This window comes from Candoia aspera, chromosome 18 (genome assembly GCF_035149785.1).
Source record: "Candoia aspera isolate rCanAsp1 chromosome 18, rCanAsp1.hap2, whole genome shotgun sequence".
NCBI classification, from domain to species: Eukaryota; Metazoa; Chordata; class Lepidosauria; order Squamata; family Boidae; genus Candoia; species Candoia aspera.
In genome coordinates this window covers 1,112,556-1,129,967 of record NC_086170.1, presented here as the reverse complement: position 1 = coordinate 1,129,967, position 17,412 = coordinate 1,112,556, and the positions used below count along the sequence as shown (strand labels likewise).

The window sequence follows — 17,412 nt, the reverse complement described above, 5'->3', positions numbered from 1 at the left end:
ACGAATCATTGGATTCGTCTCAAAGATCCAAGCCAAGGGGCAGCCCACGTTGTTCAGGACCCTCACCAAGGGGACGTAGGAACGCTGCTCGCCAGCTCGGTCCAACCCCGCTGCTGCCTGCTGGGCCCTTCTGATGCCTCCTTGCCATCCCCCGAGCGTTTGCTGAGATTGTCGCTGCTCACCCCGATTTCTGTGCGTCTCTCTCTTCCTTTTCCCGCGGCTCCCTCTCTTCTTCGCTGGCGCTCAATTTTGGGGGTGGCAGCTTTCTCCCGACCTTCGCAGGCTAAAGGAGAGATGCTTCGGGACTAAGAGGGACATCCGGGCTTTGGAAGTCGGGGGGAGAGAGATGCAGGAGCTGAGGCAGAGATACGACTGTAAGGTACTGTCCTCCTTCCTCCGGACCGCCAGCGGTTTCATTTTTCTTTCCCGCGCTGTTTCGATTCTGCATTTTCTGCTCCTGTCTGAGTCCTGGGCCTTCACTCCCTGCTTGCTGCTCCGTTCTCTTCTGTGCAAGAGTTAAACTTTTTTTAAAAAATAGGATGCTTTCAATCCTGCAGCTTGTTCCTGTTCTTATTTAGACTTAAGAAAAGTGACTGGGCGACGCTGGGGCCAGGGGGCAAGGAAAGGAGACGTCCAAAGAGCGTGTAAAAGAGAGGCTGACAGATATGATTTCGCTATTTCACTATTTCAATATGAAATAGTTTAGTTTAGGAGCTGTGCATCTTCTTCATGGCTCCTTCATCAGCATCTGGGGCCCTTGTCCGGAAGTTCCCCGCTGCAGAATTACGCCAAGGCAAGCAAGAAATGCTTTTGGGGAATATGCTCTCTCTGGAGACCTGCTTAGCACCCGCCCAGATTTTCCAAACCCACTCCCAGTTCCCGGGATTTTTAACATTGCATCTGTAACAACAAAAGATTGAAAAACTGAAACCTTGGCAAACAGCGAGGTTTGACAATTCAAGAGTTTAGCTTGCAATCTGCTTGGGGAAGAGCGGGCTGTACGTTTCAGAAACGGTAAATTACTGGGAGCTGTTGTGAACGTAAAAAAGAGTACAGGTAGTCCTCGCTTAATGACTGCCCTGTTTAGCAACACGACGGCGCTGAAAAAGTAACTTTACAACCGGTCCTCACACTTATGACTGTTGCAGCATCCTGTGGTCACATGATTGCCATTCAGGTGCTTCCCGAGCAGCAGGCACTTACGACCATCACAGCGTCCCATGGTCATGTGACCACCATTTGCGAGTTTCGCAGCCGGCTTCCGACAAGCAGAGTCAGTGGAGAAGCTGGCAGTGAAATTGCAAGTCATGGTCACGTGATGTCTCACTTCACCACCACAGGGAAAAGTGAGGTCATAAGTCTGTTGTGGTCATATGATGTCTCGCTTTGCGATGGAGTTGCCGGTCCCAGTTGTGGTTGTTAAGTGAGGACTAGCCTGTATTTTTCTGAACTGAAATAACAGCGAGAGGGGTTTTTTTGGCCAGGATATCCAAAACCACAGGTTTGTCTTCTATATATATTTTTTAATTGATTTTGTGCAGATGACACAGTTGATGAAAGCGGCAAAGAGTGGCACCAAGGATGGTCTGGAAAAGACAAAGATTGCTGTTATGCGAACTTTCCTGCATAAGAAAGATATCCCAGGTAACAGGACTTATTTGGCATTCTGCACGCCTGTTGCGTTCGGGGTGACCTAACGGACAATCGTTTTACTGTCGTTCATTTTCTTCGCCCACCCTTTTTGCTGAAAGCCCTCACGGCAAAGCCCAGCTCCGTTAAAAGATGAACAGCAAAGCGGCAGAAAATACAAAATCCAGCCATCAGATTATTAAATGCATTAAGAGCAAAGCTAATTAGATAGCGCAATTAAACTGATGACCGATACGTCCTCTAAAAATTAGGACTCGGGTGGAATAACCCTGGGTTCTTTCCGTTCTGGGTTGTTTCAGAAAGTCCTCAGTTTCGTCATTAGGGAAGGCATAGTTTCTCTTTCCTCATAACAGCTTCCCTTATAGCTCTACAATTGATGAGACAAAAAAGGGGGAAAAGTGCCTGAGACAGAAAATGTTTGTATTTCCCGGGATTCGAGTGTGCCATTCGGCTGCTACGGAGGCTCCTGAAGTGGCAAAATCTGCTGCCTTAAAAAGCAGGAGGGAAGAGGTATTACGGGGTAGATGCATTAGAAGAGAGAGAGAATTGTTGTGAAATGGCATGGGCTGATGCGTTAAAATTCTTTTGGAAATTCAGTCGAACTCAGGGACGCGTGCGTTCGGCCAGCGAGATGCGAAGAAAGGCAGTGGGTGGATTTTCTGCTTTACTGAGGTCTGAGGGGCCAACTGAGTCTCACATTTGCAAAGCCAAAGTGGCTACTGGGTTCGATAAATAGGGCGTAGCCACTTAGCGGTCCTGGCTCTGCCGGCTTGCTTGCGAAATGCAAAAATTGTGGGAAGGGCCCCATTTCCTGGTTGTGCGGACCCCGACAGGCTTTTGTACTGTTTTAATCGTTTAACTGTTTTTATGGTTGTTAGCCGCCCAGAGTCACTGGTTTGAGATGGGCGGCTATATAAATTGAATGAATGAATGAATGAATGAGAAAGAAAGAGAAAGAGAAAGAAAGAAAGAAAGAAAAAGAAAGAAAGGAAGAAAGAAAGAAAGAGAAAGAAAGAAAGAAAGAAAGAAAATTCCCCCTCTAGATTAGCCTTGTTTCCAGAGAATGTTGGAAGTGAGACCAGGATATTTTTTTCCCTCCTGCTATCTCCTTCACACTTTAATTTACGTTTAGTAAATTAATTATCTCTCTTCTATACGCCATTCCTGGGTCCCAAGATGTTTTGCCTTGAAATAATTACTTTAATTGTGCTTCTGCTTCTCATAGAGATGAGAGAGGACCATATCTCTGGCGTCTTTCTTTTTTACTTTTTTTGAGAATAACCTTTGGAGTTGGACTTCCTTGGTATTTTCACAGGCTTTTAAACTTTTAAAGACAACGTTATGTTCCTTGCAAGTTGGTGATTCTTTCTCTGAGTGAATAGTGTGTTGGTATTTAAATCTGAAAAAAAAATTAGTTCTTTTTATGGGGCTGGCCATCTTTGAACATTTGCTGTGAACTGGGTATAAAATTATATTGATACTTTTACTGTATTTTATAATTGTAATGGCTTTATATTTTAATCTTGTTTTATTGTAAGCTGCCCAGTCCCCCCGTTGGGGAGAGATGGGCCGTGAATAAATTTATAAATAATAAATAAGTAAAATGTTTCTGGAAAGCGAGCAAGTCGTGAAGGATGAGATGTGAGTTGCAGAACACAGCCTCGACTTTTTCTCTCTCTTGCACACAAACACACACACACACACACACGTGGAATGGGTGACGTCTCCCTCGATCTGCCATCTGAAGATCGTCCACCGTGCAATTTTCTTACCCACTTCCCTCTTTTGCCAGGCGCGTTGCAAAACATTGATAGAGTAATTCCAGAAGTGCTTACATGGGGGAAATAAATATTAGGAACCAGCTGAACTTCACATTCACTCCGAGTTTCTTTTACAATTATATAAATGCAATGGTTATATAAGGACTGCGGGTTGCAATTGAAGTAGAGAAAGAAGGCCCAGCTCAGCTTTTCAGAGGGGAGAAAATGCCAGATAGGTCTAATCCTGCCAAGATGCTTTTTCCAAAGAACAAACATTTGAATTCATGAGCGAAAGAATTAGGCGCTGCTGATTGTAATACTTCCCTCGCCGTAGCTGCGGATGGAGAGCCAGGCAGAAGGATTTTGGGGACGCGTTCTCTCTCCTGGACCGGGGAGGTCTCCAAGGTCCATAGCTTGTCCACAGAGAAAGGTACAGATCCCTCTGGATCCCCCTGAGATACAGAAGCATGGTTTGATGTGCAGCATGGCATCGGCTGGTGGTTGATGGAGTGACTCGCACCTGCCTGGAATCCATGCGTTTCGCTCAGGTTCTGGGCAAACGGGCTGCCAATGCTTGAAAAATAGTGCTTTATGGATAGCAGAAGGGGTAAGCCGATCTGTGTCTCTTCTTGTGTGCAATTGAGGGGACACAGAAAGGGCTTTTGTGAGCCTGCCCTGTGACTCTGCTCACCGCTGGACAGTCCCTCGCCAACCCACGGAGGTTAGGAAAAAGGGAAATTTGGAAAGGGGTTTTTTGGGGAGCCCAGCTTCTCAGGAATGCCCCAGCCTTTGTGGGCTTTCTTTGCTTGCAAGCACTCTGCTACTAAATTCTCCTCCTTTTTTCTCGCTTTAGCATTTCTGTATATTGACTAATTCTCTTCTGGGTTAATATTAGGAGGGAAGATGAGGATGCATCCGTGTCTGTTGCTTCTCCTGGGGGAGGGGGGAAACACCAAATAATGTTTAGGTCTACTATTTCTAATACTTAATATACCCCACTGTGTTTGCAGGGGGGTGGGGTTTGTTTTGCATCTCAGTTCCCAGGCACTATTTGCAAATGGCCAAGTTCCCAAAGGTGGAAATGTTTTACTGCTGTATTGTATATTGCAGTCTGTGAGATTCGTAAATTCTTCGATTTCTAAGATTTCTAAGCCAGGATGTTTTTGGAGACCCTGCCCCCCCCCTCTCAAGCTGCTTCCGCCCTCCATCGCCCTCCCCGGATGGCTGGTTTCCCAAGTGAGGCGGGCAGCTGTTCCAAAATTAGGGAAGGAAAAAGGTCAGCCGTGCCATCACTGCTCTATTCCTGTCGCCCTCCAATCCTCACCCCTCCCCGAGCGGCAAACGCCCTCCATTTTCCCCCTCTGCCGGCTGGGATCCCGCTGGGGTCCTTCGCCGTCTGGCTGGTACCCGGGCCCTCTTCTGCCGGGATGGAGAGCCTCAGGCTCAGATGGGCACCGAGTTAGTGTGAGTTTTGAGAAAGAGGAAGTTTCGGGCTGCCTGGAGGGAGGGGGGCAGAAGACCTCCCGCGGGAAAGATGTGGAGGAGACGGCACCAGAGCAGCAAGGAGTATGTGATCGTTCACTTCTCTTCCTCCTCCTCTTCCTCGCTCTCAGGTAAGGCCGGGGAGCCGGCGGATCTTGCCCGTGGTGCTCAGACCCCGTGCCAGGGGTGCGCGTCTGTTTTGGGCGCAGCAGAGCATCGGTTTCGCCCAAGGGCCCTCCCGCAGGAGCTGCCAAGATCAAACTCGGTGGCATCGCAGCCTGCGTGGCTGGCCCTGCCTTCGCAAGAGGGCGGGGGGGTTAATTGCAGTCGAGGGAAGTCAGTCTGTTTCCCGTCTGGCTGCGCTTTATTTTATTTATATCTTGCCTTTTCTGTCTGAGCACAGGTCTGCCTTGCGCCCTGTGGGGTAGGGTGAGCTGGCACAGGGTCCCCTGGGCAACATCACGTGCAGCAGGAACCCAAACCAAATCTCCCTCCTCCCCATCCAGCACCCTCTAATGCTCCGGTCTCTCCCCAAACCACGCAGCTTGGCTTACTTCCTTGAGTCGCTCACTCCTGCTTTTTCTGCCCGGGTCAGCCCACGATTTGGGTTGGATGGCGCCTCTCTGCGTGTCCTTCTGGTCCCTTCGAACAACGTGGCTCCGTAAAAATGGGGCAATTTTTGTTTACTTCCTCCGTCTTGGCAGGACTCCTGTTTGGAGACGCTGCCCAGCCAGGAATCCTCTTGGATTCCACGGGCAGTGCCTGCGGTGCCAAGCGGGTGGACTTTTGCTGAGTCACTTTGCCCCATAGCCAAAACGCCTCCCAGTCTTGTGAGCAAAGATCCATGTTCACAGCACACAGCGGGGGGCAAATTCACAGAGGACCGGTTAATTAAAAACTCGTTGATTGTTTGAGGGGTGGGGCAGGGGGCAGATAAGCCATGGCCCTCAGTCTTCCCTCGTGGGGCCCCCAAAGGAGTTTGGGTGTCTACTATAGGGACAGCTGGACTTTTTGTTTGAGCTAAATCCAAATCCTGCGTTGTCCGTGAGCGCTGTGAATAGAACCTCCCCAGTCAGGAGCAGTTTAGCCTTGCAAACCAATTATGTGGAGGGGGACAAGAGAGATATCTCTGTTTTAATGCCCTTCTGGTGGGCTTTTGAAACGTTTCTGCCTGACCACTTTTGGAAGGAGGACCTCAGACCAAGTGGACCAGGATTATGTTTATTTTGCAATGTTTCTCTGACGTTTCTATGGAGATGCATGCACGGAGGGTGCTTAGCGGGCAAAGTATGGGTTCTGCCACTAAACTGGGTTTCCTGTCCCTAGGAATGGCAATCCCCACCACCACCACCCTGCCTTTTTTTCAGAAGGAAACTTGCTTAGAAGTTCTTGTCCCAACGAAAACCTAGACTCAGGCCCAACTTCTGTGCTGTGGGATGATTATTCAGCAGCGACGGAGAAATAAATTCTGCACATGCTCAGAGGGCAGAGCTCTACCGGTAGATTTCTGCCCCCGCCCGGTCATCCTAAGATTGCTGCAAGGATAAAATGATGCAAGGGCCCAAGGCAGCAGGATGCTGTCTGGAAAAACACAGCAGGAACGGGTGCCGGTGCTGCGGCTGAAGCATTTTATCCATGGGTGGACAAGTGTCAGCCTTGCGGATGGTTGTCTGAGGATCTTGCAATGGCAGTTGCAAGATCTAACCCTGACCCTGACCCTCGTAGACCTCTGGAATAAAGGGGAAGGGGCGGCAAAGCCCCATCGTCAATTGGTCTGTGCTTGAAAAGGTCTTGCAGACAGATTGGTTTGCATTTAAAAAAAATTAGAAACTTGCTTTTTTCAACTGGGACTTTGAATTGTTGGTGCACCGGTTAATACCGCTCAAGGAGTGTGAAGTTGCTGAATAATAATAATAATAATAATAATAAACGTCACCTGACTCCCAACTTCTCTGGGCGGTTTGAAGGTGCTGTTTTTGAAAGTGAAAAAGGCTGTGAAACAAAAGTAACTGTGGAATTTGCATCTATTCATTTTCTCTTTCGCTTTTTCTTTCTAAAGGATTTTATATTTTAATGAGGACCAGGAACTTCCTCCCTTCTTTCCTTCCTGATGTATACTGCATTTTGAGTTTCTTTGAAATGGCTCAATATTTCCATCACAATGCAGCCGATTTCAAGCCAGCCTAGACCAAATTGTAATAGATTCTGAATGGGTAACAGATTTTCCAGCCTCGCTTTGCCCATTTGGTGAGGGATCATGGGAAACTCTGCGGTGTCTGTCTGCCTGTCTCGCAAGCCCTTTGCCTCCAATTTTCTTGGGAAAAATGATTAGGCACCAAATAACCTATAAAATAATTTTTTTTTTTAAATGTTCTGTATCATTGCTGTGGACTAAGGCAATATTCAGAACAGAAGGCCGAGCAGAGGAGTTAATTTTGCCCTGTGTGTTCAGTAACAATCAGCAAAACTGTGACTTTCTCAATTTATTTATTTATTTGAAATCATGAGCCACCCAACTCCAATGGACTTCTTAGAGTGGCTGCGATGGCCTCAATTTCCTCCTGATTTTGCCAGTTTCTCAATGGTTTGGCTGCATACTGTTGAGGTCTAGAAACATATTTTAAACCTCGAGTTGGAGGAGATGTGTGACTTGAAGCGTGTGAGCGGGATCCCTTCCCTGCCAGTGAACTTTAAGTTCATTCAACATTGCTCCATTCTGCCTTGTGGACATTAACAGCATTCCTCAAATACACGGACCTTTCCCCCTTGCTAAGGCGGTGGGTCACTTTATTTTTATTTTATGTGTTTTTTGTTTCCCAGGTGATTCTGAAGAAGACGACATGGGGTTCCTGGAGGTACCGGTTTCGGATGCAAAACATCAGCTACCAGAATTAGGGCCAATGCCTGAAGGGTTAAATCCCCAGCAGGTTTGTTCTGGGGACGTGGCTCAACCTCAACAGTTTTTGGCCGGTTCGAACTGGGTTCTCTCTCTGGACCTGTCTGGGGTTTGGGGGCCAGCGCTACTGAGCCCCTGTTTTTGCAAAAGACCCCATGCGCACGCCCTGCCCTGCCCTGCAGAGCTGTTGTGGGGAAATGATGGAGCAGGGCGGGCTGCGCGTGCCATCTGCAGCTGCTGGGAGAAGAGTGTGATCTAAGCCTTAAGGAATAAATAAGGGTCCTGGAGGAAGCAGTGGGAAATACATCTGTCTGGGGTCAGCCAGGCTAGAGAGCAAAAATAGTTAATATTGAAGATCTGAGTTCCTGTCATCTTGGACTGTCATTGCAAAGATTGTACAGAGTCTTTGTATGTTGCTTTTTATTAATAATTTTTTTATTGAAAGTTTTACAAAGGACATAAAAACTAACACAAGCTAGTAAAGGGTAGAAAGAACTAAGAGAAAAAAGAAAAAGTGCAAAGAGAAGGAACAGAAAGAAATAGAAAGAAGCTTCCGATTTCTTCTGCAGCAAATACAAGTACAATTGCAAAATTAAGCCCTGCTCTATGATTACAAAAAAAGCTCACTTTTTCCTGCTATGCAGGTTTTTTTCCTAATCATCTAAACCACAAATCATAACTGCATTTTGTTCCATTTCATATAAAAAGTCTGTAAGGGGTTTCCAGTCAACCATAAATGGAGATACTGTTTTTTTTCTAATCAAAGAAGTTAATTTGGCCCTAGTCTTCGTAGTTTTGCTACGAGAAGAGAGAAAATCCTGCTTCGGTTAGAGCCCTAAACAAACACATTGGACAGCTCTCTTATGAATGAGTCCACCCCAGTTGTGCATGGAGATGCACAAACGTTAAAATGCAAAACCATCCCCCAAAATGCATGCATTAGAGGTGTCCCTCAGTGTGGCTGTTAGGGATGAAGTGGCAGATCACTCGGCACCTTCTGGAATATCCCGGTGCATTTTCTGGCAGTAATTGGAAAGAGCTGATCTGGAGTTGTGCCCTCTGAGTGTTGCTTCAACAGGCAGGCCGCCCCACCTTGGAAACTGAGGAGAGTGCATCTGAGGGTGTGCCAAGCGCAGCCTGCTCTCTGCAACCCCATTACCTAAATGGAATTTAGGAGAGCAGGTCTTGCAAATTGGGTTGTGGATTAGGGCGAGATGAATCTGAATGGCCCCTCTTGTGGCTGTGAGTTCCACAAGCTGCTTAATTCTGTGCCTCTGCTTTTTCCCTCTGGGGGCCCCAGGTCATACGCCGTCACATTCTGGGCTCCATCGTGCAGAGCGAGAGAAGCTACGTGGACTCCCTGAGGCGCATTTTACAGGTATTACCAATTTTTACTTCTTGGGAAAAAAGAATACAGGTAGTCCTCACTTAACGACCACAGTAGGGACCAGGAAACTGGTTGTTAAGTAGTGTGGTCATTAAATGAGTCACCACACAACCGGACCCAATTTTACGACCGTTTTCACAATGATTGTTAAGTGAGTCACAGGTCATTAAACGAATCACCACGGTCGCTAAGCAAATCCAGCTTCCCCAATTGACGTTTTTTGCTGGAAACTGGCAAAAAGGGTCACAGATCATGATCAAGTGACCACAAGACACTGCAATTGGTCATAAATGAGAGCCGGCTGCTAAGTGCTCGAGGTAAGGGTGGTGCTACGTTTTGCAAGTTGTAAGTGTGAGGACAGGTCATAAAGCACTATTTCTGAGGCTGTTGTAACTTGGACTGTTAAACGAACGGTCATTAAACGAGAACTACTTGTACGACCCTCTCTTGGTTACCCATTGCCCATCTCTCACATCCTTTCGTCGAGATGGCAGAAGGGTTCTGGCCATGTGCCTGTGCCTTTTCAGACAACAACAGAGAATTGGTTTTTTTGACCTCCTGGTTAAGCCGATTGTCTTGGTGGTCTCCCATTCCATGCTGAAGCTGGTCCAACCTGAATTAGCTTCCTGGGATCAGCCAAGCTCAGCTTGGGGCTGCCATCTTCTAGAGCCCACGTGAAAATTAAGTTTCTAAGCGTTGGGGGCTTAATTTCCTGAAATCCCTCCTCCTTTGGCCCACCTGATGGAGTTACGTATCCTGGGAAGTCCCCCCCGGTAAGCCTGTTCCAACTGCTAAATTGGGGGGGACTTCCCAGGATATGTAACTCCATCGGGTGGGCCAAAGGGAACGATCGGGAAATTGGGCGTCTTCCCAGGCCTAGCGGTGGTGTTTCCTCTCCTCTCCCGAACAGGATTACAGGAACCCCTTGACGGAGATGGAGCCCAAAGTTCTCAGCGCCAGGAAATGCCAGATGGTTTTTTTTCGGGTCAAAGAGATCCTGCAGTGCCACTCCATGTTCCAGATTGCCTTGTCTTCACGCGTGGTTGACTGGGACTCCATGGAGAAGATCGGGGACCTCTTCGTGGCATCGGTGAGCCATTATTCGGTTAGAACGGCTCCCGCCACACCAAGCGAATCTTGGGGCCTCACCGTCCTCCATTTCTCTTTTCTTCCCTCAAGTTCTCCAAGTCCATGGTGTTGGATGTGTACAGCGAGTACGTCAACAACTTCACAAGTGCCATGTCCTTAATCAAGAAGGCGTGCCTGACCAAGCCGGCTTTCTTAGAGTTCCTCAAGGTAAGAAGAACAGATGTCACAAAGGTCCTGGAATGTGGGGCAGACCCAACAATGGGTTGTTCTTAGTTTAGTAGTCGTAAAAGTCTATCCATCAGCCTTCTACAGGTAGTCCTCGACTTACGACCATGATCGGAATGTCCATCGCTAAGCGAGGTGGTTGTTAAGTGAGTCACACCTGATTTTACGACCTTTTTGCTGCGGTCGTTAAGCAAATCTGGCTTCCCCCATTGACTTAGCTTGTCGGAAGCTGTTTGGGAAGGTCACAAATGGTGATCCCATGACCCTGAGACGCTGCAACCATCGTAAATATGTGCCACTTGCCAAGCACCTGAATTTTGATCACGTGACTGCAGGGACGCTGTGACGGTCGTAAGTGCGAAGACTGGCTGTAAGTCGCTTTTTCCAGTGCTGTCGTAACTTCGAATGGTTGCTAAACGAATGGTCGTAAGTCAAGGACTACCTGTACATCCTGGTTTTCTACAGATGTGTGATCGCTCCTAACCCATCTGAGGTTAGATGAAGGATGGGATGAAGAAGCCTGCATGTGTGCTTGATGTTTCAGCTGTTGAGTGTTTAGATTTTTATGAAAGCTGCAACTGAACAAAGATAATTGAATTAGTTAAGTAATCCATTCTACAGCTAAGTGCATTTGAATGTGAATGCATTGTGGGGAATCTAATGGTTATAATGAGAAACAGTATTTGCTGTCTGCAGTTGAGTTCAGAAGGAGAAAAATTAATAATTTGGGGCTAATCTGCTCAGTTAATTGGGTGTCCTTGTGGGGGTAAATAAGAATAATGGAGGAATGTGGTCAGAGGCTTGAAATGTTGTAGTCCGTGGTGTGCATTTCCATGTGCCGGGCGATGAAAGTTTTGCCCAGATGGCTGGCGAGAGACCAAGGTGCTTTACAGCTGCAGAATCGGATGCCGATGGAGAAGGGCTGGATCCAAAGCCCTACGTAGGAGTAGAGTTGTAGAGCAGAATGGTTTTCTCTGGCCCAGACTGAATTCTCTCGGTTGGCAAAACGGGCTTGTGGATGGGCCCGTAGCAGAGGCGATGCTGAAAGGGGCAAGCCCGGTGCCAGTGCTGTGCTGAGACTGGCAGCGCAAAGAAAGGGCCACCTGCACCCTGGAGAAGGAGGAGTGGAGGTCCACACTTCAGCGGCGTGACTGTGACCGTGGATGTTTCCCCCTCTTGCAGAAGAAGCAGATGGCCAGCCTGGACCGCGTGACCCTCTACGGCTTGATGGTGAAGCCCATCCAGAGGTTCCCCCAGTTTATTCTTCTGCTCCAGGTACCGTTTTGGCTTCCTGTGTTATGGAAGAACACCTAGATTGTGCCACGCAGAGGGAAGGGGCTGGCCTGGCCTTTTGAGGGACTGAGGAAACATCTGGAGCGGACCCTGTTGCCTCCGGGGCACAGATGGCGCCCAGCTCACGGTGCCCTGGCCTGCCTCCAGCTCCGCTCTGTCTTGCCCCCTGCCAGGACATGCTGAAGAACACACCGAAAGGTCACCCCGACAGGCTGTCGCTCCAGCTCGCCCTGACCGAACTGGAGACCTTGGCCGAGAAACTCAACGAGCAGAAGAGGTGGGCTGACCAGGTGGCCGAGATCCAGCAGCTGACCAGGAGCGTCAGCGACCGCAGCAGTCTCCATAAGGTGCGTGACTGTCGGCCGGACGGGCAGGATGCCCAACCCAGCGGTCAGTTCCCACCACCCTCGGGAGTCTTCGGATGACGGATACAAGCGTTGTTGTCATCTGGACCCATCTGGTGGGCTACAGGCTCAGAAAGTTTGCTTTGCTTTTGATTGGCTCTGGGAGGGGGCTCGCTAATTCCTGTGACAATTTGGGGGGGTCTGTTTGCTTCACCCAAATAGGAAGAATGGAAAGAGGCATGCAAGCAGGGAGAGGAATTTACAGGTAGTCCTCCCTTAACTACCACAATTGGGACCAGAATTTTGGTTGCTAAGCAAAGTGGTTGTTAAGTGAATCGGACCTGATTTTATGGCCTTTTTTGAGGTGGCTGTTAAGCAAATCACTGCTATCGTTAAGTGAACCACGTGGTTGTTTAGTGAATCACAGGGTTCCCCGTTGATTTTGCTTGCTGGAAGCCGGTTGGAAAGGTCGAAAATGGTGACCGTGGGACGCTGTGACGGTCATAAATGCAAACCAGTTGCCAAGCACCCGAATTGTGACTGCAGGGACTCTGTGACAGTCATAAATGTGAGGACTGGTCGCAAGTCAGTTTTTCCAGCCCTGCCGTAAGTCTGAACCGTTGCTGAACAAATGGTCATTAAGTGAGGACTGCCTGTAACTCTCAGGGGCTCTGAATTTTGGGAAGTCCAGAGTTATCTGAGCTGAAAGTCTTTTGCTGCCCAACAGCTGTTCTGGACATCAGTTCCCACCTCTTCCATAGAGCCATGGCCAAAGGGAAGGTTTAGCTGAAGTTTGCCTACTGCTTTCCCAGACTAATGTGGAGGCTCCGATTTAGATGTTCGCTGCCTTTCAAGCACCAGCAAAATTTGCTTTAGGAACGAGCAGCTGTTGGGGGCCAAAGCAGAAAAGACGCTCTGGAAACGCGGTCGCTTCACTCCCTGCTCCTGTCCCAGTCTCTTTACCGAAGCTGCCTTCAAGGGAGCCGACACTTTAAAGCGTTAAAAATTAAAAAAAAACATTTTGAGGCAAGCAAATACGTACAGAGAGCAAATACAGCCTCGAAAACCGGTGCCAGCATCTCAGGCGCCAGAAAGCATCCCTGCTGAGCCAGTCCATTTCAGATCTTAAACAACGAAGCAGATTTTTCCCCAGACAGCTTCAGATCTGAAGAGTCGCACACCCCTCGTTGGCTTACTCAGGGCAAGACAGCGGCTGAATTAAAAAAAAAAACCTGTATTAAGCCAGAATGTTCTGTGTGGGCTGGGATTTGTGGCTTGGCATTTAATTCTGGCTTACTCAACAAATCATGATTAAATAGTTTGTTGAACGATACCTGGACTAGCCCCCCACCTCTTTTCTCGTTTTCCTTTTCCCTCCAGGGAAAATAGCCTTTAGAAGCAGGAATCTTTTTAATGCCATGGTCATTTTCAGATAAGGGCTTCACTCTGTAATTTTGCTTTATTTTTCTTCCCCCCCCCGCACCGCCCATCTTTCGCCAGCTGTTAAGTTCAGGCCAACGCCAGCTGCTGTTTTGTGAGACCCTGACGGAGACCGTTTATGGGGACCGGGGTCAACTCATCAAATCCAAGGAGCGCAGGGTGTTCCTCCTGAACGACACGTTGGTGTGCGCCAACATCAATTTCAAGTGAGTGCCCGGAATAGTTGTGTGTCAGAGAGAGGAGGAAGCATGAGGAGGTCACGCTCCGGCACGCGTTGGAACAGAAATAGAAATTAAAAATGCAAAGGGTTTTTGTGCCCTCCCCGGGTGCAATCTGTTCCTTTGTCATTCTCGGGGCATATTGCAGCCTCTCGAAACGGGTCTGAGTTTCCTTCCCTGCGGGGAATTGTTGGCAGGCTCTGTGACAGTTACACCTTGTTCAAAGGGGGGGGAAATCTTGTAACTCCAGAAGGCTGCGGTGTGGTACAAAGGTGGGAAATCCTCACCCACCCACCCACAGAGTTGGAGGCCCTGCTGGTTGGGGAGAAGGCCACAAAACCAAGAAAATAAATCTCAGCAAGAATTCACCACTGGGGTTTGTGTTTAGCCCTTCATTCGCTCCAAATTGCAAAGGATTATTGTTGTTGTTGTTGTTATTATTATTTCAGTTCTAAAAGGGTAGGGGTTGGGAGGAGAATCGGATAATTACTTTTGTTTTGGTGTTTCTCTTCGTCAGGCCAGTGAACACCAGGTAGGACGTGAATGGCTCGGACCATGCTGCGTGGCTTGCTCCGGGCTGGAGGGACGCAGGTGGTTGTGTGAATGGCTTGCGTGCCCATGGATGCTTGGTGTGGGGCAGGCATGACCCTCTGAAGCATCTTTATGTATTTAATTTATTTGATTTCTATAGCCGCTCATCTCAGCAAGTGACTCTGGGAGGCTTTGTGCTGATTTGGGAGGCTGCAGCATGAAAAATTGGAGTGGTGGTGATGTGTTTCATTTTTTAACCGTGTTCCGGTGCAGAAAAACTTTTCCAAAGATGGACGGTTTTTCCTGGCAGATAAGGAAGACCACCCCAAGGTGAAGAGCTGGGCTGTTTCATGCCTTACTCTCCACCCTGGTGTGTGAGGAAGAAGGCTTCACGCCCACTAAAAAGTTTGGGCAGAAAAAAAGTTGAAATGGAAGGTTGTTAAGCATGTCTTAAGTTAAGAGTCCCCCATTGGGGGGAGATGGGTGGTGATGTAAATTTAAATAATAAATAATAAATAAAATAAATAAAAATGTCTTCCCTTCTCAAGTACAGGTAGTCCTCGCTTAAAGACCACAATTGGGACCGCAGTTTTGGTTGCTAAGCAAAGCAGTCATCAAGTGAATTTGATCCAATTTTGCGACCTTTTTTGTGGTGGTTGTTAAGCGGATCACCGTGGGTGTTAAACAAACCACGTGGTTAAGCAAATCACGTGGTTCCCCATTGATTTTGCTTGCCAGAAGCTGGCCAGGAAGGTTGAAAATGGTGATCACGTGACTAGGGGGTGCTGCGACGGTCATAAATGTGAACCAGTTGCCAAGCGCTGCAGTCGTGATCACATGACTCTGAGGACGCTGCAACGGTCGTAAGTGTGAGGAGCGGCCGTAAGTTGTTTTCCGCAGCACTGTTGTAACGCCAAACCATCACAAAACGAATGGTTGTTAAGAGAGGACTACCTGTATGTCGCTGGGCAGAGGTCTTCTTGAGACAGGTGTGGTGCAGGAAGGCATTTTGCTCCCTCGGTCCAGGGGCACAATGCCCGCGGTGGCCGTTTTTAGAAAGAGAGGAGATCCGAGATTTGCAGGGTCTCTGTGGAGACCCGCAAGAAATCAGGATTCCCGTGTGGCCTTTTTCTTCCCCTTGCACATCTTTCGAGTGTCTTGCGCTGGACCTGAAGCTGTGTTCTTGCGAATTCTGCCCAGAGCTTTGGGGGTTTCGGAGCATGGCTGCCGGACCGTCTGGTGCTGCTCTTTGGCTGGAGCAGGCCTGGAGGCAGGGCGCGCCCGCCCTCTCCTTTCCGCAGCAGGTTTTTCTCTTTTGCAGGGGGCAGCTAGAGATCAGCAGCCTGGTCCCTCTGGGGCCCAAGTATATCATCAAATGGAACGCGGCCCTCCCACAGGTGCAGGTGCTGGAAGTCGGGCAGGAGAGCGGCTCTCGGGACAAGGACGGCACGGCCATCCCGAGCGTCGGATCCAGGAAACACGCGCCGCCCGGCCAGTCTTCCCACAGTAAGCGGTCCCCCTCCTCTTCCCACTGTCCCAATTTACCAGCGGGGAGGGACACAGCGTGGGGGTCAGGACACCTGGCCTTCCCCCCCAGCCCTGCCTTGCAAGAGCTGCCTTGGACGCCGCCCATTCCTTTTCGGCCCCCGTTTCAAATATCACACAGATTGTCCTACTAGCTCGTTCTTAGGCGATTTAGGTGTCACTGGCAAACTGGAAGAACTTGGGAATTTTCCCAGTATTTCTCCTGAAAGGGAGCCAGCATTCAACAGGCTGCAGCTCCTGAATTTTAATTGAGGTGGCTTTTATTTTTAAAGCTGTTGGGTACCCTGTAAAATTCAGAGAGTGTTAATGGTCTCCTTCCCCCCCCCTTCGATACAGGTAGTCCTCGACTTACAATGGTTCGTTTAGCAACCGTTCAAAGTTACTTACGTGACTTATGACTGGTCCTCGCACTTGTGACCGTCACAGTGCTTCCCCCACAGTCACATGATCAAAATTCAGGTGCTTAGCAACTGGCATGTATTTACAACAGTTGCAGTGTCCTGGGGTCACGTGATCACCATTTGCGACCTTCCCAACTGGCTTCTGACAAGCAAAGTCAATGGAGGGAGCCGGATTTGCTTAATGACTATGTGATTCACTTAATAACTGTGGTGATTCACTTAACGACTGCAGCAAAAAAGGTCATGAAATCAGGTGTGACTCACAACAATCGCCTCACTTAGTGATGGAAGTTCCAGTCCCGACTGTGGCCATAAGTCAAGGACTACCTGTAGCATTCTTTTGCCTTCGGTAGGATGCATCCACCACCTGAGTTTGCCAGTAGTAGGAATAATGAATTAAAAGAAAAACAAAGAGAATTAAAAAGAACCTGGGAGAGGCTGAGTGTGCGCTCTCTAGGCAATTCGACCCTCTGGTGACGGCGCTCCCTAAAGTCCCAAGTTTGTCTCCTCCAGATAAAGTATATTTGGGACCTCCTCGCCTGTTTCAGGAGCTCCAGGATCTACAGAAAGATTTGGCTGTGGTGCAGCAGATAACTCTTTTAATCAGCACTCTCCATGGCACGTACCAGGTGAGTCCAGTTCTACTACATTTGGAACAGCATGAGATATTTTCGTTTGAAATGCAGAAGCTGTGAACAACTTAGGGGTAGCCTGTTCCCACTCGGGGGGGCTTGAGTCTTTTCTCCCTTCCAGCTCCTGGGTTCAAGCCAATCTCTCCCCTCTATGTAGAGGTTAAGTTGCTGTAGCATCATGCTGTTGTTTTGGAGGTCTTTTAATGTGCTTTGATGGGTTTGCAGCTCCTCCTCGTAACAACTGCTTGGATTTTTATTTTATTTTTTTACCAAACAGGGAATCAATGCGTATAGCACGTACTAAATATGTGGAGGGCAGAGGGATCAGGTGCTGACATTCTTTACTCTCTCTGGTGAGCTGCAGATGTACTGATCAGCTCATGATTCTCACAGCCTTGGGGGTCCACAGCCCCAAACACAGGGGTGGGTTGGCTTCCGGCTGCTTTGGAGGGATTGGAAAGAGTGGCTCTTAGAGAAACCCAGCGGGCACGTGAAGCAAACGTATTGTGCATGAGCGAC

The 17,412-nt window shown here is 48.5% G+C and overlaps 1 protein-coding gene across 3 annotated transcripts in view; it reads left to right on the top strand.

The window, feature by feature from the left end:
- ARHGEF10L (Rho guanine nucleotide exchange factor 10 like) overlaps window positions 1-17,412 on the top strand; it is a 57,142-nt gene that overhangs the window by 19,238 nt on the left and 20,492 nt on the right. Inside the window, exons 8-18 of one of the 3 annotated variants that reach the window (XM_063317645.1) lie at window positions 1,542-1,644; window positions 3,745-3,840; window positions 7,713-7,819; window positions 9,089-9,166; window positions 10,086-10,265; window positions 10,355-10,471; window positions 11,672-11,764; window positions 11,956-12,129; window positions 13,627-13,772; window positions 15,637-15,821; window positions 16,775-16,890. In XM_063317645.1, the coding sequence (XP_063173715.1) occupies window positions 1,542-1,644; window positions 3,745-3,840; window positions 7,713-7,819; window positions 9,089-9,166; window positions 10,086-10,265; window positions 10,355-10,471; window positions 11,672-11,764; window positions 11,956-12,129; window positions 13,627-13,772; window positions 15,637-15,821; window positions 16,775-16,890 (1,395 nt within the window). Of the gene's footprint in view, window positions 1-1,541; window positions 1,645-3,744; window positions 3,841-4,920; window positions 5,024-7,712; window positions 7,820-9,088; window positions 9,167-10,085; window positions 10,266-10,354; window positions 10,472-11,671; window positions 11,765-11,955; window positions 12,130-13,626; window positions 13,773-15,636; window positions 15,822-16,774; window positions 16,891-17,412 lie in introns of those variants that run through there. The other 2 variants (XM_063317646.1, XM_063317648.1) reach the window with 2 other exon arrangements.